Source organism: Doryrhamphus excisus, linkage group LG21, assembly GCF_037039965.1.
Source record: "Doryrhamphus excisus strain RoL-2023G ecotype Guam linkage group LG21, RoL_Dexc_Guam_v1.1, whole genome shotgun sequence".
Lineage (NCBI taxonomy): Eukaryota > Metazoa > Chordata > Actinopteri > Syngnathiformes > Syngnathidae > Doryrhamphus > Doryrhamphus excisus.
This window is the reverse complement of record NC_136377.1, coordinates 1,217,841-1,244,340: the sequence shown is the minus strand read 5'-3', so window position 1 is coordinate 1,244,340 and position 26,500 is coordinate 1,217,841. Positions and strand designations below refer to the sequence as shown.

The 26,500-nt window shown below is 42.1% G+C and overlaps 4 protein-coding genes across 5 annotated transcripts; 2 read left to right on the top strand and 2 right to left on the bottom strand.

Annotated features, from left to right (window-relative positions):
- Positions 1-275: 275 nt before the first annotated feature.
- Positions 276-14,697, bottom strand: myo19 (myosin XIX). 2 transcript variants are annotated; one of them, XM_078787830.1, is made up of 24 exons: positions 14,338-14,697; positions 14,088-14,236; positions 13,908-14,021; positions 13,067-13,199; positions 12,924-12,993; positions 12,751-12,853; positions 11,806-11,902; positions 11,655-11,731; positions 10,567-10,657; positions 10,331-10,496; positions 10,123-10,196; positions 9,938-10,059; positions 8,638-8,751; positions 8,372-8,548; positions 7,814-7,951; positions 7,635-7,742; positions 7,496-7,566; positions 7,353-7,432; positions 5,838-5,986; positions 5,636-5,765; positions 4,636-4,721; positions 4,244-4,567; positions 4,043-4,159; positions 276-811 (listed from the first exon to the last, which is right to left on the bottom strand). In XM_078787830.1, exons 1-23 carry the CDS (start codon positions 14,420-14,422, stop codon positions 4,046-4,048), a joined length of 2,772 nt encoding a protein of 923 aa, XP_078643956.1. In that variant the 5' UTR covers positions 14,423-14,697; the 3' UTR covers positions 276-811; positions 4,043-4,045. The 2 variants fall into 2 exon arrangements, with proteins under 2 accessions (XP_078643956.1, XP_078643955.1); XM_078787829.1 differs by lacking the exon at positions 276-811 and having other exon boundaries at positions 2,608-4,159; positions 14,338-14,696.
- Positions 2,056-3,789, top strand: znhit3 (zinc finger, HIT-type containing 3). The gene is made up of 5 exons (XM_058086928.2): positions 2,056-2,201; positions 2,453-2,484; positions 2,692-2,757; positions 2,970-3,047; positions 3,140-3,789. Exons 1-5 carry the CDS (start codon positions 2,134-2,136, stop codon positions 3,340-3,342), a joined length of 447 nt encoding a protein of 148 aa, XP_057942911.2. The 5' UTR covers positions 2,056-2,133; the 3' UTR covers positions 3,343-3,789.
- Positions 14,698-15,794: 1,097 nt separating the features above from the next.
- Positions 15,795-18,364, top strand: LOC131138202 (glucosaminyl-phosphatidylinositol-acyltransferase PIGW). The gene is made up of 2 exons (XM_058086925.2): positions 15,795-15,960; positions 16,383-18,364. Exons 1-2 carry the CDS (start codon positions 15,958-15,960, stop codon positions 17,844-17,846), a joined length of 1,467 nt encoding a protein of 488 aa, XP_057942908.2. The 5' UTR covers positions 15,795-15,957; the 3' UTR covers positions 17,847-18,364.
- Positions 18,365-20,509: 2,145 nt separating this feature from the next.
- frmd8 (FERM domain containing 8) lies at positions 20,510-26,347 on the bottom strand. The gene is made up of 11 exons (XM_058086926.2): positions 25,195-26,347; positions 24,104-24,201; positions 23,860-24,027; positions 23,408-23,509; positions 23,236-23,294; positions 22,944-23,110; positions 22,216-22,422; positions 22,036-22,159; positions 21,793-21,942; positions 21,413-21,641; positions 20,510-21,327 (listed from the first exon to the last, which is right to left on the bottom strand). The coding sequence occupies exons 2-11, from the start codon at positions 24,192-24,194 to the stop codon at positions 21,215-21,217; spliced, it is 1,410 nt and encodes a 469-aa protein (XP_057942909.2). The 5' UTR covers positions 24,195-24,201; positions 25,195-26,347; the 3' UTR covers positions 20,510-21,214.
- Between the last annotated feature and the right edge of the window lie 153 nt (positions 26,348-26,500).

Genomic DNA, 26,500 nt, shown 5'->3' with positions numbered 1-26,500 from the left:
ATCGAATAACTTACACTAAATCTCGTTAACGACATGGTTAAAGTCATTAATCCGTTCCAGAAGGTCTTACTCAAAGCACAACGGACTATAACCAAAACTAATTGTAAAATTATTAAATCGAATTAATCCGTTCCAGACCCTCAAAATGTTAACTCAAAACACATTTGGTAGACAATAATTATAATTTGCAAATGATACACGAACAATAACAAGTGAACAGATTTGTTGGGGGAAAAAATATTTCCTTTTTATTATATACCATTTTCCATCCCCATTTCGATTGTAAATAAAGTTATAAAAACATGACAGCAGTGACGTATCTCCTGCCGTTCCATTGGTCAAATTACAATCACGTGACTGTGCATATATATAATGCCAGCGTGACATCATTTGTTTACTTCGAGTAAGAGCGAGCCTTCTGGAACGGTGCTGCTTGATTTTAAACCTTTCAAACCCGAATGGAACCCGACATGGAGGGATTAATGTCATTTGAAGAGGCCTATTACGACCAATATGACTATTACAACCTGGTGGAATACTCATGTCACGTCGGTGGCAAAGGAAGGTCCAAGAAAGAGACCGAGCTCAACACCAACCGCCATTGCCCCGCCGGACACGAAAGGAAGATTGCGGGTAAACTTTACAACAGCGAGCTGAAACGGAGGAGAACCAAAAGCTCGTCATCTTGATGTGTTTACTCTTCCCCTTCGCCTGTTTACAGGTAACACGGACGTTTTCTTGTGGTTATTATGGGATGGTATGGGTTGTTTCAGACAACATCACGTGATGACATTGGCACAATTCAGCATGCCTGAAAAGGAGTAGAGGGAAGCAAATTTTAATGTGTTTTTATTCATACCTCTCCATGTTGATTGCTGATAATTCGTTCACCCCATATATTTTACATTTTTGACACTGGCAATATTTCCTTTGCTTGATTTTGGCCATTTCACTTTTGTTGCGTAGTGTTTAGGAAAAGGAAGAAATAAAATGTTATAACAATGATATAAATAAACTCGTATTGCACATTAAATGATATATTATACCGATACATAATAGTATATTTTGACCATTTCTCCTTCTTTGACACTAGATCTGGACCCCACGCTGGATTCCCGATGTTGACCGTGGCCAACTAGAGTTCCTTTCCTGACCAAGTGACTGGAGTGTGACGGCTGGAGGAACCTGCCCAAGAACATGTCACATGATGGCTGTCTTCATACTTGTAACAAAACCTGATGTTCTCAGGTTACGCCTGTGCAAGAATAGTTTTGTTTTTAGCTAAGTAGGTCAGTGATTTGTGCTCTGTCTATATTTAAAAGATACTGTCTCTGTATTCCTTAAAGATATTTTACTGTATATTCATGGAATAAAATGGGCGTTAGCCAATTTATTTCTGTTTGTTTTGTTTCACTATGAAATGTTGTTCACCATTCTCCAGTGTATTTTAGCACATCCACTATAAGGCAACAGCGCAATTACTTTTGTTTCAGTTTGTACACTTCCATCCTTACATTTACAGTAAATACAGTATGCATACTATGTACACAGTGTACATCCAGTGTAGGCTAACCTCTTAAAAATACCAAATTAAAGGCATTTGCTCCCCACACTACACTTTTTGTACCAAAAAAAAATATTTTCAAAATGAGCCCACCACTGGCTAGCATCTTACCAATTGAGATATTAAAGAACATATTTTATTTGTCACAATTCGAAACAATTTCTTTGGGGGTCATTGTTATGGTAGGCTTAACATTCAAAGAAAGCTATAGTAGCTAAACTTTAGCCATAGCTAACATTAGCTGTCAAATAACTACTGCGCGTGCGTGTGTTTACGTGGGGCGTAGCTTGCCATATCGGAAGAGGCGGATGGCCGTGTAATTATCGTAATTACCTAGGTGTGTTGAAAAGACAAAACTATGAAAATACTCATCCGTTTTTTTAAATCGTATCTACATGACCACAAACTCGACAACGTAAGGTATCCCCAAGTGCGTTTAAGTGCTTATATTTTGAAGGTAAGGCAAAGCGGAAATACATTTGAATGTTTCCGGGTTACCAGCAATACCGCTTCCTGGTGTAAACGGCTATACATTATTTTTTAGATAAAACCCTTTATATTGTATCACGATGCAAGTGTGCAGCGTGTGTAGTGATCAGACGCCAAAATACAGATGCCCATGCTGCACAATAAGATAGTAAGTCACCGAAACCGTTGTTTATCCTCGATGCTAGCTTAATCACGTGTGCTACACTTGTTTGGTTGGTGTTTGAACAGTGCAATGTAAAAGAAAACAAACATATTTAAGTTGCTGGTCAATTCAATAATGTACTTTAACATGAATTTGTTGTTTGCAGCTACTGCGCGTCACCTTACATGTTTGAAACGTCTTACAGTATGTATTATTACACGATTTTATACATGAAATGAGTGCATTTTCTTTTTCAGTTGTTCGGTTTCCTGTTACAAGAGACATAAAGGTACGTTACGGGCATCTAGTTTGGTTTAACAGTAGTTTCAATATTAGATAATACACATTAGGATTTAGTAAGCTTTCCTTCTTTCTACCCCTTTTGGACATGTGGAACTGTGAACTTATTATGTGATGCATTCAATTGTAATCTGATGCATGTTCAAATGTAATAAAACCAATACCATTACCATACCCATCCATTGTGTGTCCCTAGACTCTTGTCTTCCCCTGAAGCAGCCTGAACCCTCCGTTCCTGAAGCAAAGGATGCTAACGGGACTGGTATGTTTACTTAATCCTGCATACATGATCCAAGCCATGTCAAGCAAGTAAACAAACCGACTAAAGGGTAGAGACATAATTCTGTCAGCATTAGTCCTACATAGATTTAAGTGTCAGCAAACTTTGCACTGACAAGCTAAAAGGATGATTTCCTAAAAGATAGTGTATTTATAGAAAACGGTGCACTACTTTAAAAATGACATTCTGTGCAGACACGCAAAGTGTGGAGGATCTTCTGCAGGAAGACGACATCCCTGATATAGTACCCCCAGAGAGGTTGCAGCTGTTGGGTATGAGTTCAAAACTCCATGTCTCTCTCTTCTACTTTTGTTTTTTTTTTTTAATAGATGTGAGTAAGGCGCTGGGCTGTGTTTTTCCACAGGTCAGTCAGAAGAGCTGAAGGATCTGCTTCGCAACCCCCACCTAAGACAGCTATTACGGGCCGTTGACGGCGCAGACAGCAAAGAGGAGGCAATGAAGGCGGCCATGCAGGAGCCCCTATTTGTGGAGTTTTCAGATCAATGTTTGAAGGTTGTAGAAAACAAAGCTCAGTCAGAGGCGGTCAGTGAGGACATGGACTGGTAGATTTATCTGATTTTTTTTGTGTCCAGTATATGTACTTTTTTTTTTACAAAGCCAATTAAATAACTCAATTTCTTTGACATTATATCTTTACACTCTCCAAACAGTTAGACATTATAACCCTTACAATGATGCATACCGTATACATATATAAATATTTAGTAAAAATATACTGCAGTATATTTAAAATTATAAAAATGAATTACCAGAAAATTTTTTCCCTTATATAACACTAGTGTGCAATAATACTTTGCATATTTTAAAGCAGCAGATGGACTAAACCAAAATTCATTATTTCCCTGATTGACATGCACGTTGCAGAAGGTGAGCAGGTGTGTGTGGTTTGTGCAATATGTGCTTTGGACGTGCAATGCATGCACACCCACTGTACTTTGGCCCTGGTATATTAAAGCAAAATACTATGTTGACATCTACAGACACACTGTGTGTGTGTGTGTGTGTGTGTCCATCATTAACAGTAATATGTGTAGATTTTAACAAGGGCACAAATCAGAGCCATACAAGTCTCATTTGAAGGCAGCAGTGACATCATCTAGTGTTATAAACCATCGAGCAGGGGTGTCCAAAATGTGAATCGAGAGCCACTTTCAGCCCATTTTTATAGACCTTTGGCATATTGTAAAGATATTAATGATTTACATCATTAATAGATTCCATTCTGGCGGAGAAAGTGTGGACACACCTGCTAGAGGGTCTTCTCAAGCAGGATTTCATTGAAGCCCGTCACACCATTCCTCAGCTCAGGGTGCCTGTCTGCGTAGAGGAGGGGCGACCGCTGGCAGTGCAGCTTTACGGATCCCTGACATTTGTGCAAATACACTTTGAATTCATTTGAAAGGAGACTTTCATTAAAGAGGTTGTGTGAATGTGAATGAGCCCTCACCTTTGGTTGAGCCCTAATGGAGGCGACCCCCTGCATATTTTGGTTGGTCTCCACCTTGTATTCTCCTCTCCTTGAGGGCAGTTTAAGAGAAGCCACCACCGACTTCATCTTCTGGAAGCCCGTGGCGGTCAAAGACACGGTGACGCACGGCGCAGACGCCATTGCCAGCCCCAAGGGCCAGCCTCGCACCGTGACGGGTTCCTGGAGGGTTGAAAGCCGCACGGAGCCCAGCTCCCCAATTACTGGCTTCGGTTCTGGCCCGGCCTCCGGCGTGAGGTCCTCTGCATTATCAAGCTCCGCCTCAGCCAGAGATTTCAAGAGTGCCTGACACAAGAAGGCAACAGTCAAGCGTACAAATCACACGGTTCCTTTTCCGTCCATCATAATCTCACCCTCCACTTCCTCCAGGATATCTGGATCAGTGATGCTGCTCTATCCCATCTCTGGATCCGCCTCCTGACCAGCCAAGATCTCACCGCTGCAAGAAGCATACAAATAAACACCAAACGCATGGTTGCAGACGTCCACAATGTATCAAAGTCAAAATATTTAAGAAAAAAATTAACGACAAACAGTACAAGAATAACGTCAAAATATTATGAGGAATAACAACATTAATAGAAGAAAGTTGGCATATTACTGTAAAAAGTATTAGAAAATTATGAGGAAAATTTTTGGAAGATTAGGAAGAATAAAATTTACAAGAAAGTTGAAATAGTTGTGGGGGGGAAAAATAACTTTACAAGAATAAAATCCAAATATTAAGACAAAAGTTGCATTGTGCTGATAAAAAAGGCACAAATTTACAAGAAGACAGTTCTAATATGAGAAATTATTTATTAATCATTAATTAAATTAATTGTTATTATTAATTATTATTATTATGAAAAAGAGAAATATTAGAGTTGAAATATTAAAACATTTTTAAAAGCTGTAATAGGAAAAAATATCAAAAGTAATTTTTGGAAAGTCAAAGATTATTTCAGAAGAATAAATAAATATTTAATAAATAAAAAATATAAATTAAAATATCTATAAATAAAACTGGCTAAAGACCAGAGTTATGGTAATAGTAGCCTTTTTCCACCTACTGTATATCACAAAGCTGAGATGCAGTTTTTTCTTGGACTATTTACACCTTCTATTCCTGTTCCTTCCTTCTAAGCAGCTGGGGAACCCGTACATGTTGCACATAAGATATGCCATTTTATTCCAAATAAAAGTGGGACCTCAAATATCAATATAACTACATAACTGGTTTATTCCGGAGCAAAAGAAAAACGTTTATATAATGTGTTAGCTGCCTCTGAAGGGATAATCGGCGGGATCAGACACTTCCTGCTGGTTTGCGTCGGCCACACGAAGGCGGCGAGCCAACAGTTGGGAGTTTACCTGCTTGGATCAGGGTAGCAGAATGTCGTCGCTGGCGGCGTCTGCGGCGCTGGTACCGCCTCCAGCAGCACTGAATGGAGAAGGCACACTTTGAGAGGATCTTCTTCCTGTCATCTTCCAGTAAATCCAGCTGTGGGACAGCAGAGGAACGTAGAGACAAAATGTCAAGGCACGTCATGACACAAAGACTGGACAGCCTTACCATGGAATGAGTGAGAAACACTTTGGTCCTTCCAAGATGCACCAAAGACTTGGCCTCACTTTTCATCTCGTGTGCTTGGTGTTGCAACACCAGGTCCAGGACCTTCTGCACCTCCTGCAGAAGAACGTCATTGTCGCTGGCAGCCTGGGCTTCAAAAACACAGAGAAGTCATTCAAGTGAATCTGTGTCACACACAAAACGTCTACTGTCATGGCCTAAAGTTTGGAGAATGAGACAAGTCACTTTGTTATGACTTTTTTCATAAAAACCAAGGCAGAAGACAGTTGAAATTAATATTTGTGACAAAACATTCTCAAAATGTTTGGTCATGACCAGTGGTCTCAAACATGCGGCCCGCGGGCCAAATGTGGCCCACAGGACACTAGTTTGAGGCCCCCGCCTTGATATGAAAGTTTAATGTTAGTGCGGCCCGCGCAAGTTTGATATGGATGCTGTATGGTATCATGTACCCAGAAAAAATTATTACGTTTGATTCATGTTCATGTTAAAGGTTAAATAACTGTTAATAGTTATCCTCCCTATCCGTGTGGAAGTGGTATGTTTTTGGCTATTTAAGTTGAAAGGAAATAACTTGAAGGCTACCGCTAGCTTTCTAGTTTGCGAGTTAGCATGTGTCTCAAGACCCTGCAGTTGCGCAATATGTTGTAAATAAAAAGAGTATAAATGTGACTATAGTCGTGTTTTGTCATGTCTACAGGGCTCTAATAATGCTTTGTTCATTTTAATCTGGAAAAAATCATTTGTCTACCCACCAACTATATGTGCTTTCTTAAGTTTTTATTATTTGCCGTTTTATTATTATATTTATTTATTACTGATTGATTGATTTTCTTTATTCTTGATTTGTTTATTTTTCATCTTATTTTGTGCAGAAAAATAAAAATGAAGATATTTGAGAACAGTGGAATGTTTTATCAGAGCTTTTCTTGTAGAAAATCGGAACCAAAGCACTGAAAAAGTTTGTATATTTTTCTGTTTAATAAATGCATTTTTTTTTCTTTTGGAAAACCTGATGCGGCCCAGACCCGCCCAGACCCTAGCTCCAGTGGCCCCCAGGTAAATTGAGTTTGAGACCCCTGGTCATGACTGTATAAAAGCAAGTTTTAGAGCAAAGGAACGCACGCACACGCGGACATGCAAGTGGAATTGAAAAGAGTGCAGCCATTAGCATCAGTCGGCATTAGTGCGTTTCCTTGAACGTGAACACAAACGGCAGCTGAGGCTGGGTCATGAATACGAAGTGAAGCACAGAATGAACATGTGACAAGACATGCATGCATGCATTTACCTGGAAGGTTGAAAAGTTGCATATTTAGTTATTTACACCAAAGGGGAAATGTCCCAAGGAGAGAACCAGACTAACAGAGCTAGTGAAGGGAAATGAAAATAAACCAGAAGACCTAAAGAGAGGAAATAAAATCACTGTTGGCCCGTAGTAAACATGCCAAATAATAATTATTATTTTTTATCTGATTGACCTCGAGTTGGACTTACCGTGATGAGGGGTTTGTGAGTGGAAATTGAAGTATTTCAAAATGACGCCATAGCGTTGCATGAAGCACTTGAAAGGAATTCTGCGTAAAAGAGATCATCAAATGACCGAACCCACACAGCGACAACAAAAAACAACATTCTACCTTATAGGGAAGCCAGCAGCACTTATATGAATGGTCTCCACTATCCCACAGGCCTCCAACTGTGTAATCACCTGTGGGCGGGAAACAACAGTAGCGTCACTCCTCCACACAAAAACGATCATCTGACGATAGACGGTACCTCCTCTTTTTTGAAGATGGACGGCTTACAGTCGGAATTGGGTTTAATGCAGCGCGTGTAATGAGGAGTGGTGGCGTGGAGGATGCTCATGAGGCTCTCCAGGGAGTTCTGGAATCACATAAAACATCGGCGTGAAGGCGGCTCCTCGCCACGGTGACGCGCTAACCCGGAGATCTCGCCTTGAACTTGGAGACGACGGTGACTTTGCTGAGCCCCTTGCTCTGCGACGTCTCGGCTTCCTTGGATGCGAAAATACGCCGAAGCAGGGGATTGTCAGACCTCTGGAGGATGCCGATGATCTCAGGTGCCACCGGGTCCTGGAAGACAAAGGTCAGGTTCTGAAACGGGTCGTTAAATGGACGTTACGCCGACAGAAATGGAACGTTAGTGTGCTATGAGAAATCCTTTTCCTTGATTTCATACAATTGGAATAGTCGAGGTTAGCGCGCAGACCTCACAGCTAGGAAACCAGGGTTCAATTCCACCCTCTGCCATCTCTGTGTGGTCTGCGTGCAAACCACTCGACCGCCGTGCCGCCCAGTGTGAATGGTTGTTGTCTATATGTGCCCTGTGATTGGCTGGCCACCAGTCCAAGGTGTACCCCGCCTCTCTCCCAAAGACAGCTGGGATAGGCTCCAGCACCCCCGCAACCCTCGTGAGGAAAAGTGGTCGAAAATGAATGGATAAATGAATGAATGAAAGGAATAGTGGACAAACCGGATGCTCCTCATACAAACCTTGTTCTTCTCCACCATGCCTTGTATCCTGTAGGTGACCTTGCCAGCATAATGGCCCACGGTGAAGTGCGGCACTGTGCTGAATTTATCCCAGCCGATGCTGCCGTTATCACTAAGCTCCTTCTCCAAGCGGACGCTGAGCACCTTGGCATCGGAGGCTCGATTAAGGCGGCTCTCCTGTGGCGCATAAGCAGGGGAAACAACACGCCATCACCATTTCCTGTGCTTGAAAAGAATGATGGGCGACAAAGAAGGCAAATAATGACCTCATCGAGAAGGGAAAACACACTGATGGGACTTCCTTCCAGAAGATCCAGACAGCTCTGGTTGTCCTGGTATTTGACAAAGGACCACTGCAATCCCTCCGATACATATTCCTCCTGGAAAGAGAAAGTAAAAGTACACTGACAAGACCAGAACGGAACCTCTGTACAAGCTGGAACGTTACCTTGCATGCCTCCTCATGAGTCACACTAAGTCACATTTTTTGCAGGTAAATTATTTATTACTTTATTTATTTTATAACAATTTATTTATCACTAATTTATTCATTACTAAGTCACATTTTTTGCAGGTAATTTATTTATTGCTTTATTTATTTTATTATATATTTTATAACAATTTATTTATTACTAATTTATTTATTACTAAATCAAATTTTTTGCAGGTAATTTATTTATTACTTTATTTTATAACAATTTATTTATCACTTATTTATTACTAAGTTGTATTTTTTGCAGGTAATTTATTTATGTTATTATTTATTTTATAACAATTTATTTATTTATTTTATAACTATTTATTACTAAGTCACATTTTTGCAGGTAATTTATTTATTACTTTATTTATTTTATAACAATTTATTTATCACTAATTAATTTATTACTAAGTCACATTTTTTGCAGGTAATTATTTATTACTTTATTTTATAACAATTTATTTATCACTAATTTATTTATTACTAAGTCGCATTTTTTGCAGGTAATTTATTTATTTTATTATTTATTTCATAACTATTTATTCTAAGTCACATTTTTGCAGGTAATTTATTTATTACTTTATTTATTTTAGAACAATTTATTTATCACTAATTAATTTATTACTAAGTTGCATTTTTTGCAGGTAATTTATTTATTTTATTATTTATTTTATAACAATTTATTCATTACTAATTTATTTATTGCTAAGTGACATTTTTTGCAGGTAACTTATTTATTACTTAATTTATTTTATTACTTATGATTTATTTTAACAATCCCAATGTATAAACACATAAATGCTGAATAAAAGCGATGCATTCAAGGCTACTTTTACCTGCACCGAAGAAGACCTGATTCTTGATGTTGTGAGCGTTCCCAAAGACACGTGTTTTTTTTTTGAGCCAACTGCAGATAGACGAGCTACGTAGCTAACTTCTGCAGCAAGCGAGCTAGTTTGTCAGAAGCTAACGATGTTCGGTGATTTAAAAAAAAACAAAAACGTAGAACTAGATTTGAACCCCCCATGGCTTGACTACGAGGCCGACTGGCAGCCAATATGGAAATAATAAAAGGCTGTAGATGCTACCTGCTGAGCTCGTAGATAATGGGTTACAAAGTGCTGCTGGAGTTTCTCGTTGGCATAGTTGATGCACAATTGCTCCAAGTTGTTGATTTGGAAACATTCAAAGCCATAAACATCTAGAACACCTGGATGGGAAAGAAAAGGTGGCGTTACTGAGAATATTTTGCCAGATGAAGACCATGGTCTACCTATGAAGTTGCACCAAGCGGATTCGTGAGCACAAATGCTGTTGTTGATAAATGTCACCAGCCATTCGAACAATCTGGAGGGGAAAGAAAGAACATCACCTTGGCTGTATACTGTCAACAAAAAGACGTTTGAGTGTTTGGTGACAAAATGTCTTGAACTGCAAACGACACGCAACATTATTTGCTCGTCAAATAATTTCATTCTTACCGGGCATAGATGACTTTGGCCAGGCAGTCCCTCCTCACGCAGCACTCCGCCTGGGAACACGGCTTGTGTACGCTATGCTTCCCTGCTTTGAGCGTCCTCACGCTTAGACACGTCTGAAGCTCCTCTGCGGCCATTTGCAGTAGTTGTGCAGCCTTCTGCAAGGAGTCTAAAACACACACAGACTCTTCTGTGGCGTCGATAGCCAACTTTTCTCTTATTTGATCACATCAGATTACCTTTGGACTGTTCCTTAACGGTGCACGGCTGTGATTCATCCGCTGAAACGCAGAATTCCACATTTCCCAGATGAAGAATGCCAGCTAACACCTGCAAGAAACGACAACAGAGGAAACATGATGTTATGTTTACTTTAATCACTGCATAAGCTAGCATCCCAAAAAGGTAAAAAAAAAAACGCTGGCCATGTTTGTATTTGTTTCCTGTGTAGCTCCACAGGTGTTTTTTTTTTTATATTGAAAGAAAAAAAAAACACAGCCTGCATCTCAGCTTTGTGATATGGGTGGCAAAACATATTATTTATATGAATTTTTATCATTAAAGTTGACTGACATGTTAATACCTGTTTGTTTCTGGTCGGTGCAAGTCAGTTTTTTTTTTAGACTGCTTTGGTCCGACCCCAAGCACAGGAAGCGAACGGGTAGGACTGTCTTTCCTTATGACTCTGGATTGTGGACTAACGGATCGAGAACCATTACCCCAGAGACTCATCGAACTGTTATAATCAGCCACTTGGAATCCTCTGTTTTGTGAAAATTTACTTTTGTCATTTTGTTCCCTCATTTACAATATATGATTTCACTGCAAAGAACCTGTAAATGAGACACGGGAACACCAGTTCAGACTCCCAAGAACTATTCTTCTGCGTTATTTAGTCAGATAGCCCTAAAATCACCCCCCGCTACAACAGTGATAAGTGAATTTTCACAAAAAGTTGAGAAAAAGTAGAAAAAAATTATTTTTTACCATTATTAGAGCCCTGTAGAAATGAAATAACACCCCTATAGTCAGTCATACTACCCAATATAGTGTGTATATATATATATATATATATATATATATACATATATATATATATATATACATATACACACACATACACGCTCATGTATGTTTCAATAAATGTTTTTATTTTAAAATCGCCCATGTGTGCTATAAGGCGAACGTTTACAGCTACATTAAATGCAACTAAGTCAATAACTTCATGTTTTGTTGTATGTTCACCATGTGAAGCACGTCCGAAACAAATACACCGTAGCCATCATCGGGATTTAAACAAGTAGACCATGAGTGGATGATACCTTACCCTAAATATCTGCCCCCGCCTCCCATTGTCGATACCCATGTGGACCATGGCGTCGACGGTCTCGTGGAAGGAATCCTCTACAAGACATTCAATGCACTTCTGTCACTTTTGCTGTCAAAATCTGAAACAAACAGAAAAGTTAAGAACCGACCCTGGATGCTTTTGTCAGCGTTTGGCAGCCACACAAAGCGGTGACCGGGCGGGACATGCCACTCCTTTCTCTGTGCCTCCGAGGCTTCTTTTATCATCTGAAAAACAACCAACGATTGGTAAGTCATCCAATGGCAAAGACGTAGTTATACGTTTCTATCAACCTGAACGCACGATCCCAATAATGTACTGTATTTATACGGTGGTGATGACGCAACTCCCAACTAGTGGATTTCACTTCAGAGCAATTTAAAGCCATAAAAACGGCCACAAGGTGGCAGTAGTGCGTTTTTAAATAGATCATTTTGATGTTTATATCTTATTATTATTGTTATGGTTGTAAAGACATCACCATTATATGGTTATATTACCTTACACTTCGGTACGTGTAAACCAATATCAGAACTGGAATACAGGAAGTGAACAAAGTAACAAATGGGGGGGTAGGATTGAATAAGCTTTGCTTCTTCCTACTCCTTTTGGAAATGTGGAACTGAATTGATTGACATGATGCATGTTCAAATAAAATCATTCATTAATTTTCTACCGCTTTTTCTTCACGAGGGTCGCGGGGGTGCTGGAGCCTATCCCAGCTGTCTTCAGGCGAGAGGCGGGGTACACCCTGGACTGGTGGCCAGCCAATCACAGGGCACATATAGACAAACAACCATTCACACTCACATTCATACCTATGGACAATTTGGAGTCGCTAATTAACCTAGCATGTTTTTGGAATGTGGGAGGAAATCGGAGTACCCGGAAAAAAACGGGGAGAACATGCAAACTCCACACAGAGATGGCCTAGGGTGGAATTGAACCCTGGTCTCCTAGCTGTGAGCAAATAAAATCAAACCATGATATTTCCCTGAAACTTACCCACACGGAAAAGGGTAAACATCACAAAATACGGAAGAGAAGTCTTCCAAGGTTTATTGTAGACCGCTACCTGGTAAAAGATGTGGAAGTTCCTTTCATCAGGAGGCTGGCAGGCCACTCTGGTCTTCTCCAGTAAATACGTCTGCACAGACGCCCCCACCAGCAGCTGACACCTTCATACAAAAGCAGAAGACCAATCGTTTACTCACCTTCATGACCAATATCTCATGAGTGGTAATTTACCTGTCAAGCTGGAGCTGGATGTACTTTCCAAAGCGGCTGCTATTGTTGTTCCGGAGTGTGCACGCATTGCCTGCACGGAGGTTAAAGTGGCAGCACATCCGCGGGATTGCAGTGTTTTTTTATAAGAAAGACCACCGCCTTACCGAAAGCTTCCATAATGGGGTTGGAGTCCAGAACTCTCCTCTCTATCCTCTCCACCGTGCCCTGGCTCTCCAGCACCGAGGGGGAGGCTGCTACCGTGGCGTAGTACTTCATCAGGCAGCGTGAGGTCCAGGTCTGTAAAAGGGAAACACCCATCTTTGCAGAATTGTTGTCATTCAGCCACACTGGAGGCTTTTCCACCATCAAGCGTCTTTTTAAGGTCATGCCACAGCATCTCCATGGGATTCAGGTCAGGACTTTGACCAGGCCACTCCAAAGTCTTGATTTGGTTTTTCAGCCATTCAGAGGTGGACTTGCTGGTGTGTTTTGGATCATTGTCCGGCTGCAGAACCCAAGTTGGTTTAGGCTTGAGGTCACCAACAAATGGTAGACACCCGAATTCATGGTTCCATTTATCAGAGCAAGTGTTCCAGGTCCTGAAGCAGCAAAACAGCCCCGGACCGTCACACTACCACCACCACATTTTGCTGTTGCTATGATGTTCTTTTTTTGACATTCTTAATGTTTATTTTGTTCAGCAGGGCTTTTGGTCTTGGAACTCTGCCATGCAGGCCGTTTTTGGTTGGCTGGCCACTCCTGGAAAGATTCCACAATAATGGCTCTCACTGTGGTTTGCTGGAGTCCCTAAGCTTTAGAAATGGCTTTATAACTTTTTCCAGACTGACAGATCTCAGTATGTTATGTTATGGGCAGACCCTTTTCCCACAGCACTGTATACTGGTCTTAAGTGACCAGGTGAAATGTTGAAAGTAAGATTGGGGGGGTTGACTTCCTATCGCCACTGTGCACCACCTTCAGTTAGTGCATTCTTTACCGATTTACCTTTCCAGCCCCGCTCTCCCCACTGACCACCAAGGACTGGTCCACGGGCGCCAACTGACCCTTGACATTCCTGTAGGCTTCCTCTGCCACGATAAAGATGTGTGGTTTGGACTCCTGCAGGGAGACGTGCTGTTTTACTGACTGGACCACAACTTCTACCATCTTTGCAGATGATGATACCTTCAGCTTGGGAGTGCAGTGATAGCCCGTCATCATATCCAGGGAGTAGAGGTCAGGAACGGGCCGGAAGGGGTTAAGAGCCACCAAGGTACAGCCAGCGTGGGTGTAAAACACCTTCATGTCGTACCTGGCCTGGAGGCATCTCAGAACTGCCAAAGAGAAATATTTGGTCTCATTTAGCATGTTCTCCATGTACTGCAGCAGTGGATGAAAAGGCTAAAGAAAAAGCTAAATAAGTGAGAGACGTCACCTGTTGTTGGTGTCACCGGGTTGACTTTGGTGAGGTCGTCATACGTGTGCAGTTGGTCTTCATCATCGGCGAGGAAGGCAATCATTTCATCCTCCAGCGATTCATTAAGGCGCCCATCAGAGGAATCAACCTTCCGGACACATCCACATGCACCTTTTACGGAGCCACCCAGCCAATCCGACAAATCACGACATGAGCTGGTCAATCACTTTCACTTGAAAGTCTGACAACTTCATAATCCCTCCGAGTGGATTGGAAGTGCATGAACACACGTAATCCAATAACCAAGGCAAGCTTTCATTGTCCACCGTCTTATGTAGGCATGCTCCGATCGGGGTTTTATGCAGCCGATTCCGATACCGATCACTGAAATCAGTGATTCCTATCAAATCCAATGGGGGAGCTACATTGAGAATGCTAGTTTGGCTGAGACTGTCAAGAGAAATTTAACGTAACCATAGTCACACATTTTTCATTGGGGTGGTGGGACCATTACTCACATGAGGGTGGCAATAAGTTGATAACTGAAATGTCGAGGTGGTACCCGGAAGTGACCATGGGTGGCCACAGCCACCCTGTTGATCTGCCACTGACAATATATTTACTATTGTGGCAGTGCTTTGCGCATTGCAGTTCGAAAGTACTCTAAGTACATAAAACAAAATATGTTACAACCTAAAAGAGTATAATTACACATCCCAGTAGTTTGTGTACCTTGTGTTGTGGTACATACTGTACACAGACGTGCATCTTTACGTAAATGGCCGCTATTGTTGTGTCTATATTGACAGTCTTCAATACAAAACAGTGCGAGGAGCGAACAAGACATTTTGGGCGGTAACTTCATGTAAGTAAATGCTTCAAAGTTTAAACAGACATTTTTTTTCTTTCCATTGACCAAACTTACCGTCCCCCCTCCATTGCTGTGTCCCGCACCAATATGACGTCGGCCGCTCGCAGAACTCATGGGTTTAGCGTCTAGTCAGCCGAGGAACTGTGAAATATACTTAAGTTCTCGTAACATTAACCAAATCAAAATAATAACCAATCACTACTTTTGCCATTGCTACCTAAAACACCCCTCAAGGACAACCGCTCGGTTGGCCTGCCGGAATGCCTCCTGAGCTCCTGAAGTACACACGCTCATTCCCGCCCTTATTGATGACGTTACACAAGCGTCACCAAAATGGCGGATGTTGTCAAACACATTTTATTCTACCAGCGTGCTCGTAGTAAGTAGAGAGCGATCGTTTTATGATGGCCGATAGCTGTTAATCACTTCTCGCAAATATATATCACCGTATAGTTTTATAATTTAAACTGTATTGTTTAAATGTATTGTACTGTAAGCTTTTGTTAAGCTGTATCTTTACACTATGAACAGTTAACACATGTCGCTCTTTTGAAATGATTGTTACTAATTAGAAAATAACTTAAAAAGCCAATTATGCAGCGAATAACTGCATGTCGAATCCCAAGAACTGTACCGGTACCGTGAACCGGAAGTATCCAGATATCCGAGGCGCCTGAAACGCGCCGCTTGAGAACACGGAAACAGGCGTGTAGCACTCCTACTTGTCATGCAAGAACATACATGAGCCCTGGATTTTTGGCAACATAATGGTAAGTGCTTTGGGTAATACATAAAGGTTATGTTAGCTAGCTAGTGATCCTTCATTTATCAGGAGGCGTTTCCAGGCTTTAGACGTGGCAAGTTCCTAATCGATAAGCGAAAGCGAAAGTAAACACAACCACCTGAAATCTCCAAACTACACATTTTCGCCTCCAACCAAACATTATAAGAACGCCAGTGTTAATGTTACCGATATAGTTGTTTAAAAGAACAGATTGAACTATAAATATGAGGCACGTGCATTGTTTTGTGCTTACCACAGGCTATGTAACATTAGTAGCTAAACTTTGCCAAATCACTATCTTAACTGACAACAAACTTGGCTCATGTGAGTAAGTGTGTGGGGCGTGGCTTGTAGCCTCCATGTTGTAGAGTGCTTTTTATGATGAATTTGTTATTTTCGTGTTTGCAGGACCTGTCTGAGAAGGAGCTGAAAGAAGCTTTTGTCAGTAATCTCAACGGGACAACTTTACAGGAAGTGGCAGTGGGCTCATTTCTCACCCCGCTGTGCATCCTCAATCGAGCGCTCATCCTGATCCTGCACCATCGAGCCAAGGGTCGTCTCCCTCTGCCGTTCCCGCGCATTTCTCATCTGCTTCTGGATTTCTCAGCGCTGGTCCTCCCCCTGGTGCTGTCGTGCACCGTCCTGAGCGATGTTCTTCTTCAGGTGGTCTTGAGCTTCACCTTTGTGCTGTCATGTGCGCTTTGCCGCATCTGCCGCCCAGCGTGCCGGAGGACCACTCTCAGCGCCTTCCTCGACAGGACCGTTCACTTCAAACAGGTTCCCTTTGTGACCGTCTTCCGAGTGATGGTGAACGTGCAAACGGCCATCAGTATTCTCGCCGTGGACTTTAGAGTCTTCCCGAGGAGATACGCTAAAACGGAAATGTACGGAACTGGCGTGATGGACTTTGGGGTTGGAGCGTTTGTCCTGGCCAACGGTCTGGTCTGCCCAGAAGCACGTGGGAGGAACGTGCCCGCATCCAAGATGAAACACATCTCCAAGCAGCTCCTGTCCGTGTGGCCCCTGGTCGTCCTCGGTGCGGCACGACTTGTCTTTGTCAAAACCAGCAGCTACCAAGAACATGTGACTGAATATGGCGTCCACTGGAACTTTTTCTTCACGCTGGCCATTGTCAGAGTTCTGACCTCCATGCTTTTGGTTGTAGTTCCGGCAAGAAAGTCGTGGCTTTTGTGTCTTCTCATCTGTGGCGTTTATCAGTACACTTTGGAGACAACGGGCCTGAAGGCTTTCATCATGCACAACGAAGACCGAGGAAAGGACTTCCTGCATGCTAACAAGGAGGGGCTATTCTCCATCGCGGGTTACGTTGCCATCTACATGGCAGGAGTGCAGATCGGGTGCTACGTGATGCAGCCCAGATCCCGCGTTCGAGACTGGCTCAGAGCCGTCTTCAACCTCCTTATGGCTACTCTGCTCTTATTTGCTGCTTTGTGCACATGTCAGACTTTTGTGGAGCCGGTGTCTCGCCGCTTGGCTAATTTGCCCTTCTGCCTCTGGAGCGTCGCTCAATCGCTGCTTTTTCTATCCTGCATCGCTTTAGTTGACTTGATTGTTCTCTTTTCCCAGGCCGCCTCTGGCTGCAGCTTTGTACCGTCGGCGTGGAGTTCAAAGTCAGACGGCAGGAAAAAGAGAGATGAGATGGAAAGGTTGTGTCTTCTTCAAGCCGTCAGCAGGAATCAGTTGTTATTTTTCCTGCTCTCAAACGTGTTGACGGGCTTGACCAACTCGCTGGTCAGCACACTTAGTTGCGGCGGTTCCTTTTCCGTGTGTGTGCTGCTGACCTACATGTTCATCAATTCCGCTGCTGTGTATGTTTTACATCTTTGTGGAATGACTATAAAATGCTGGTAGAAAAAAAAAAATAAAAGGCCAGGACTAAAAGGACCACACCGGCAGTACTGTGGGCAATTTCTCATTTAGTACGGCGGAGTATTGGGGCTACATTGAAAAAATTATCTGAGATATATAGAATAAAGTTGTCAATTTACAACAAATCTAAAAAAAAAAAAAAAGCTGTCTTAGACAATGCCTGTTAGAGTATTATAATAATCTGAAATTTTGAGAATACAGTCATAAATTTACAAGAATAAAGTTGTAATTTTTTTGATACAGGCATTGCCTGAGGCGGCTATAAAAAAGGGGGCCTGATGTGACTGTTGAAGCTGGATGAAGTGGCAAGATCTCGCTACAAGTATTAGTAGTGCTTTGCTAGCAAGCACGTAGTAATAACTATGAGCACTATTAAGATGGACTGTGCTTTGCTTGCAGGCCCATAACAATAATCATAAGTACGGGGACTATTAAGATGGACTGTGCTTTGCTTGCAGGCCCATAACAATAATCATAAGTACGGGGACTATTAAGATGGACTTTGCCTGCAGGCCCATAACAATAAACTTAAGTACGGGGACTATTAAGATGGACTTTGCTTGCAGGCCCATAACAATAATCACAAGTACGGGGACCATTAAGATGGACTGTGCTTTGCTTGCAGGCCCATAACAATAATAAGTACGGGGACTATTAAGATGGACTGTGCTTTGCTGGCAGGCCCATAACAATAATCATAAGTACGGGGACTATTAAGATGGACTGTGCTTTGCTTGCAGGCCCGTAATAACCATCACAAGTACAAGGACTATTGAGACGGGCTGCACTTCGCTTGCAGGCCCATAATAATAAGTCAGGACTATTAAGATGGGCTGTGCTTTGCAGCGAGATATGATATGGAAAGACATAATGAGCAAAAAAAATAAAGCAACTTTTATTGGTCAAAGATTGAAACTCAGACAACAGATTTTAATACTGTATCTGGGACAATATTGCAAGAATGTAACAAAGCCCTACAAAAGCATTTTCAAATGAGTTTGTAAGGATAAAATGCCATTCCGTGGCGTTGATACATCCAGGGGTCAGTTAGCTGTAGGTAAGTTGAAGTATGTCCAACAGTCATATGCGCTAGAAGATACGTATATACAGTAAGCTAAATGTAAAAACAGAGCAATTTCTTTTGTCATGCTGTCCCGGTGACGTCACACATCCACACACGCTGAGCAGCATTTCTAATGGAACGAAGCAACTCCACACGCGCCGATACATACATACATACGTACATACATACAATGCAGAGACATAGGCTCAGCAGAAGGACGTATTTCGACAAGCGACGCCGCACCCTTTCCTCCGAAACAACCCAATCCCTCTCGGACAGTGCTAACCATGAAAGCGCAGCTCACTTGTGAAACAAAAACATGTCCATTTATGGTTTCCGAGCGCTATAAACAGCCATCTGGATACAAAACGGAACACAAGACGTAAGGCAAAAGGCACTTGACGCTTCTGCATAACCATTGATGGGGAAATATGCAAACAAAACTATTTTTTATGTATATTCATAATAAAAGCTGATAAGATTTGAAGGAAACAGAGGACGAGTGCAGCATTAAGAGTAAATGATCACATGACGTGTTGGAATGCCTACTCTACAATGTGTCATGCATCGGGTTAGCTAGCAACAACACCTGCGGCAAATTAGCATAAAAATGAAATATGACTTGCAGCATAAAAGGTTTTCAATAATATACTCAAAAAAGTCAGTTTCCAAACCGACTTACGTGGATGAAATGATTGCGTGAATATCTCATGTTGTTTATAAAAGACATTTTGCCACCCGCCTGACTGGACGCCGCCAGCACGCGTTCGCTGTATGCGGAAGGCACGAGTCGAGGAAGCAGAATACGGACATGGAAGCCTTGGTTCCTGCGCTTCCTGACGGTGAGTTGTCCTATCGTGGGTTCAACTGCAAAGTGAGCCGAGCAAGAGTCGCAAAGGAAGAGTTGCACCGTTGTGAAAATTAGGCAAAACACGGCTTTGACCCCTAAGTCATGTTGGCTTGAAATGTCAGGAATCACCACGGAATCTGACACGCACCTTTTATGGGCCTGACAAGCGTGTCGGTTGCAAAAGGATTTTGCAGAGGCATGTGCGTAGACCATTGACCATTTGGCAGCATGCTGAGTACAACCCATAGGGGGCGCCAGACATTTTCAACAAAAATGTGCAAAAACCAAATGAGTCCACCATGGGGTGTCCCTGATCTTTCTGATTGGAGGTCCACTCTTATGATGTTTTCAACATAGACAGAAATGTCAAAAAGATCTTGAGCAGGGGTGTCCAAATGGTTTTCACCGCAGGGCCACTTTGATATTTGGGATACGTGAAAAAGTGTAAGTACTAGTATGAACTTTGCCACTTTTGGAGAATTGGGGAATTGAGGAATTTTTGCTTTCTTTTTACAAATAATACATTTAATTTTTGTGATATTTTGACTTTTATAACATTTTTCCACTAACCTTAAATTTTGCCGTATTTGTGGGCCGCACATGGTTAGCATGTAGGCCACACAGTCAGGAGATCGGGAAGACCTGGGTTTGGGCACCTGCATGTTCTGCAGGTACTCCGGTTCCCGCACCCCACATTCCAAAAACATGTTAGCTTCATTGGCCATAGGTATGAATGGTCTACCGGTCGCCCAAAGTCAGCTGGGATAGGCTCCAGCATACCCGGATAAGCGGTAGAAAATTACGACGTCAAAAAATTGTAATATTTCAACTCTATGCTACTAAAATGACATTATTCTTCCTCATTATATTACACGTTTATTCTCTTCATATTTTGACTATTTTTGTAAAATTGCATTTTTTTATTGTCCAACTATGTCTTCCTGTAAATGTTCTTTTCATAATATTGTGACTTTATTATTTTAGTTTAAATTAAAATTACAATTTTATTTTCATATGGCGTTATTCCCATAAAATTGTGACTTTCTATTTAGATTTTCTCTAAATATTTTTACTTTATGTTTTTCCATTTTTGCTGTTGTTTAGTCATGTATTTTTTTAGATTTCTTGCGTCATTGTATTTTTAGGACAGTGCCACGGGTCACACTTTAGACACTCCTGCTTTTGACAGTTTCTCTACGGCTGGTCTGGCATGGATTTAGATTTTTCTTTGTTTTGCTTGTCACCTTATAAACACGTATGTTAGACCCCACCCCCCCACAATACTATATCCACAAAATATACACAGCTTGAAGATAAATATGGTCACACTAAGATTTCCTTGCTTGGTCCTTTGTACGTTCATATCAGTGAAATTCCTCCCATAAATTTCAGTGGAGTTTTGGTCTTGGAGCGGGAGGGCAGTGCTGACGTACGAGTCTAACCTTGCTCCAGACTTTCTGTCACTTGCACAGAAGAGTACATGGGTGCGGACACTTGGCGGGTGAAAAAGGATGCGGCTCTTTTTGGCTTTAAGCATTTGATTTCTTTTCCTGGAAGGAACGAACACACAAGGTTTCTGACGTCGTCTAACCGCGACAATGACGTGCGTCTGCGTCGGAAAGCGGGATCACTCACCGTTGTCCACGTAGTTGATGGTATGAAGGGAATGGACCCGGCTGCACACCACGCTGTTCTGCCGACGCAGCATCCCTCGCCGTCCCCCGCGTCCGTTCTTGCTGCCGCCTTCTTGGGCGGACGCTTGTTGGGAGACGCCCGCCTCGCCGTCCGTTTGCGTGGCGCCTCCTTCCTCAGACGCCGACCTCAGCTCCACGCAGAACTCGATGAAGCCGCTCATGAGCTCTGCCTGTCCAGCAGACAAACTTTCATTTAGGGCGGTCAGTGAACGCATCGCCATGTTTAGGACTTATGAGCCCTCTAGACATGAAATAACTTAAGCAAAGTTGATGAATCATATTTCAACGTTTTTGTGTCTGCGATGAAACATTTTTCCTCACTTGTTTGGAGTAAATCTTCAGCAACTTGTTGACCGGGGTGCCGTCTTCATCGCCATCAAACTCCAGCCACAGAATGTGCGAGTCGCCCTCCTCCTCGGGGTAGCTGTGGTCCCAGGAGAGCTCGCTGAAGCGCAGGCCGAGCAACACGTGCTGCAACGTGCGTTCAAGAGAGGGTAATCTGTCATTTCAGGGGCCGGGTGGGGCAGACACGGCAGACAAAATCAAGCGCCCCCCCCCTTCCACCTTCTCTTTAACATCCATCACATAAACTCCCTCCAGGCAGATTCCAACGTTGACAGCTTTGCGTTTCCCCCTCTTGAGGATGCCTTGGACGGGTTTGTCGATCTCGCCGTCAAAGAAAGCGCATCTGTTGGCACACTCAAAGTTGGTCACATTTTTTTTTTCATACTTCAAATCTCTTACCCGTAGTAAGGCAGCATGTGACACGTGCTGAGGTAGCGCTGCAGAAGCTGCTGAGGGTCTCCAGCAGACGTGTTGATCTTTCCGTATTCCTCCAGCAGGTTCTGTTCCAGCCCTGCCTGGCGGCTCAGCTTCCCTCTCAGCGTGGAGAATAAACCCCCACCCCCCATGGCCACGTGCGCCGGTACAAAAGAAGACAGCTTCTTCTCTCTGCGGATCGAGGAACATATAAAAATACAGACAGTATATAACACAACTAGTATTTCCCCCATACATTCTACTACACAGCGCTACCTATGGAGGTTTCATTCATAATCCATCCATTCATTCATTTTTCTATACCGCTTATCCTCGTTAGGGTGCTGGTTATGCTGGAGCCTATCCCAGCTGTCTTTGGACGAGAGGCGGGGTACAGCCTGGACTGGTGGCCAGCCAATGGCAGGACACACAAACATTATTCCCACCCACATTCATACCTGTGGACAATTTAGAGTCTAAAAGAAGCTAGCATGTTTTTGGAATGGGGGAAGAAAGTCGAATACCCGGAGCAGAGCCACGCATGAATCGGGAGGACATGCAAACTCCACACAGAGATGCCCAAGCGGAGATTTCAACTTAATTCATAATACTTTTTCGATTTTTGCCAGAAACTGTCCTAAAGATACCAGCACGTAAGAAAGCCGATGCTGATACAGCATCTCCACCAATTTTATGTTTCTTTACACCCATACCGTATAGTGGCCGTCACCGTCTGGCCATCCAGGCCCGTTCCCTCATCAACGGCAAGCGACAAGGCTCCGAGAGCGGCCCAGTGTTCGGGATCGCAGGGGTATCTTCCCGTCAGGATGTTGCCCTTGGCCTCCTCATAGAGGAGACGCAGCACTCCCTCGTCTTCTATCTGCAAAGCAAAGTTAAGGAATGATTACAAATCATGCGAGTAAAGACCCAAAACCGTGGACTGTGCCCCCCCCCCACACAAAATGTAACCAAAAATGCTTGTGTATGCGTAAATCTCACAAATACCTGCAGCTCTTTAGATTTAGGATAAAAGACATTGCGACGATATTGGAGGCATGGCTCATCTGAAGAAAGAAAAGAAAAACAATGAGGACATGTTATCATTGCTATCAATATGAGGCTAATATTCTCCTATCTCGTCTAAATGAACAGCGTGGACACCAGCGATATTTTTCACCTTGTGAGATGTCTTCTTCTGAGGCTTCGGTGAAGCGATACAGCAGGTCTTGCCACTGGCGACACAGCTTGTACGGCTGATGCCGTGTTTTTAACTGTAGCTCTGCGAGAATGGAAAAAGGAGGTTGGCGTGATGCGGTTTATTTGGAGTAGCAGGCGAGGGACCCAGCCTAAATGTATCGTCACAGATTGGGCTTTATTTTTCAAAATTTGGTTGGAAAATATGTCACTAAAATCACATTAAACATCTAAAATATATATTTACAAGGTCATAAACATTGTAAAAGACTGGGTGTGGAACTGCGATAAACAAAGGGATGATCGTAATATACTTCCTGTACGGTTAATAAAGCTTTTAGAAAGGTGACAATTTAACTCTGGAACTCTAAAAGATGAAACAGAGTCCCAGTAGCGATAAAGCCATGAGGTTCACAGACCGAAAAATGTATTTACCAAGCAAAGGGGAAGACAACCAGAGAGCAAAAGCATCCTGAGCACACTCTGGAGCCTGAAGGGCTTCTCGGACAGAGCGGCCCAACTCCTGCACAGTGACGCTGCCCAGCCCTTCCACGGATAAGTGCACCACGCTGTCGCCAAATAGGTAGACAAGCACATCTTGAGCTGGAATGGGAAAAACAGCATTCAAACGTAAACAAGCAGGCGATAAATATGAACATATTTCAAATTCTGCACATACAGTGGGAGAGCAGGGCAGAAGAAGCAACACTTCCTCTTTGCGAGTGGTCATCTGATGAGTCTGGGGGGAAGCTGCACTCATCTCCTTCCATCTCAAATCTGCAAGACCAACAGAAATGTGGAATTCACTACACTAGCATGACAGTAAACATAACACGATCAACTGCAAGAACTAAGACAATAATGCTGAGTTTTAATCACAATGTCAGATTAGGTATTAATTCAACACTAAGTTAACTATCACGGTTGTCCAAAAATATATCAATGAATAAATCATGTAATTTCATGTTTGAATACAGCCAATTATTTTAAATAATTGCATATTGAAGCAAATTTTTACATTTTGTTTTCCGGAATTAAGCATATTAATGACTAAATGAAGTAAAATACAAATATAAGGCATTGAAAATACACATTCAAAGATGCTGACGCAGTATTCTACACTGACCGCTAGGTGTCAGTAATGCTACTGTAATGTTCAATGAGGCACATAAACGCTAATAAAAACACAAGAAGAAACTTAACGCTGTGAACCCCTGACGTAACTTCCTGTCCGCCACTCACTATGCTCCCCTGGGGAACACAGAGTCTTCCTTTTGTCTCAAACGGCTCTAATAACGTTAAAACTCGTATTCAGAAAGTCGTAAACAGGTTTTCCACAAAAAACGACACACTAGGAATTACTGTATTGCGGGTTATTTATGAGAGGAAGTTAGCAATGATGTTAAGCAGTCGCTATTATCTTCGTCTGGCCATCAACAAGGGAGCCCAAGGGACTTGTTTGCTAATTTGTGTTAGCAATGTATTCCGTAGCTAAACAATTTGTGCTAATGATGCCCAAACAATCCCAAACAATGCTTGAAGGATAGTCGGAGGTAATCACACGCACCACATCTAATTTTGTACACATAGTCGAGACGGGTACAAACAAGCCATGTTTGTTTCCGCAATCTATATAACATGTAGCTGTCAGGCGGACAGGAAAATATTTATTATTGTCCCGATGAGTTACTTTGGCGTTAGCATGTGTAGTTCTATAGTCTGGTGATAGCAAGAGGAGGAAGAAGAACACTTCTGTAATTGTCCACCTACCTGTCAGTTCAGATGGATTCCTCGCTCCAATTCTCGTATCAACAGCAACCAATTCCGTTTAATTTATTAGCGACATTAGTTAACAAAGAGCGTTTTTGTCACTTCCTAGCTAACTGCCTGTCTAAAACTAGCTTTCCGGACAACAGCGACAGGCGTTCGGAAGTGTGCGAGTGATGAACGAATCGTTTATTTTGAACAGTTCTCCACTGGGCGTGACAGCTTCGTTCCAACACTAGAATATTATACGTTCACAAACTAATAAAGATACTTCCTAGAAGCAAATTGGTGGAAAAGAAACATTTCACGGCATATTCTGAAAATACGTGATAGAAGTACCGTATTCATTTGTTTACGCGTAGGAAAACTGAATTGGTTCAAGAGGAGTGGATCCCAAAAAATGAGTGGAAGTGTTAACCGACGTCAAATGGTGTGACGTCATTCCGTTACTTGATCAGAACGTCAGCGCAGCTATAATTATGCGGACACATAATCCATGACAGTGTAGTTATTACGGTAAACACTTTTGTTGCTACAAAGTCATCATATTTTATCCTATTTTTAAATTGTCTTATATTATTATTTATGTATTTTAATTGAATTTAATAATTTATTTGATTTTATTGAAATAAAATTAATAGAATTGACAAATTACTAAAAATATTGCACCATAATTACCAACTTGCTGCAATGGAGTATAAGTAGTGGTAAGGTGATAAGGCAGATTTTTCAAGTGTCCTTTTTGGGGAATAATAAAAGCATCCAGTTGGGACTCAAATATGTTTTTAAAAATAATTTTTAATAAAATTTCACTCAATTGCCATTTTTAATGCGTTACACTGTACAATGCAGCTTGTGTTCAATGTCTGCATATCCCACGAAAACAAATGTTTTGTTTCTCTTCATAAGAAAATAAAGAGGACTCTACGAGACGAACACCCGTGGGAAGCCCTGCTCCTTCCATCCATACACCTTCCCCAGGAGACTGCAGCTCCAGCAGGTTGCGTATTAACACCTGAGCTTAACAGCTTTAACAAAGGTGTCCCAATGGAGGACACTGTTAATGGATTTCAGTGTATTACTGATGTCCGTCTTAATCTGAGTCGGAGTTAGACTGGCGGGGATTAAGATGAGCAACTGCAATGATGGGTGACATGTTTGAGTATTACGTTTATTGAAGAACAAAACAGCACTAAGTGAGTCCACTACATAAGGCAATTAGAACCTTCAAATATTAACACAAGAACACTCTAATAAACTAATAGTTTTTTATGTTTTTGTATCACGGCAAATAAATCCGAGGGATGTG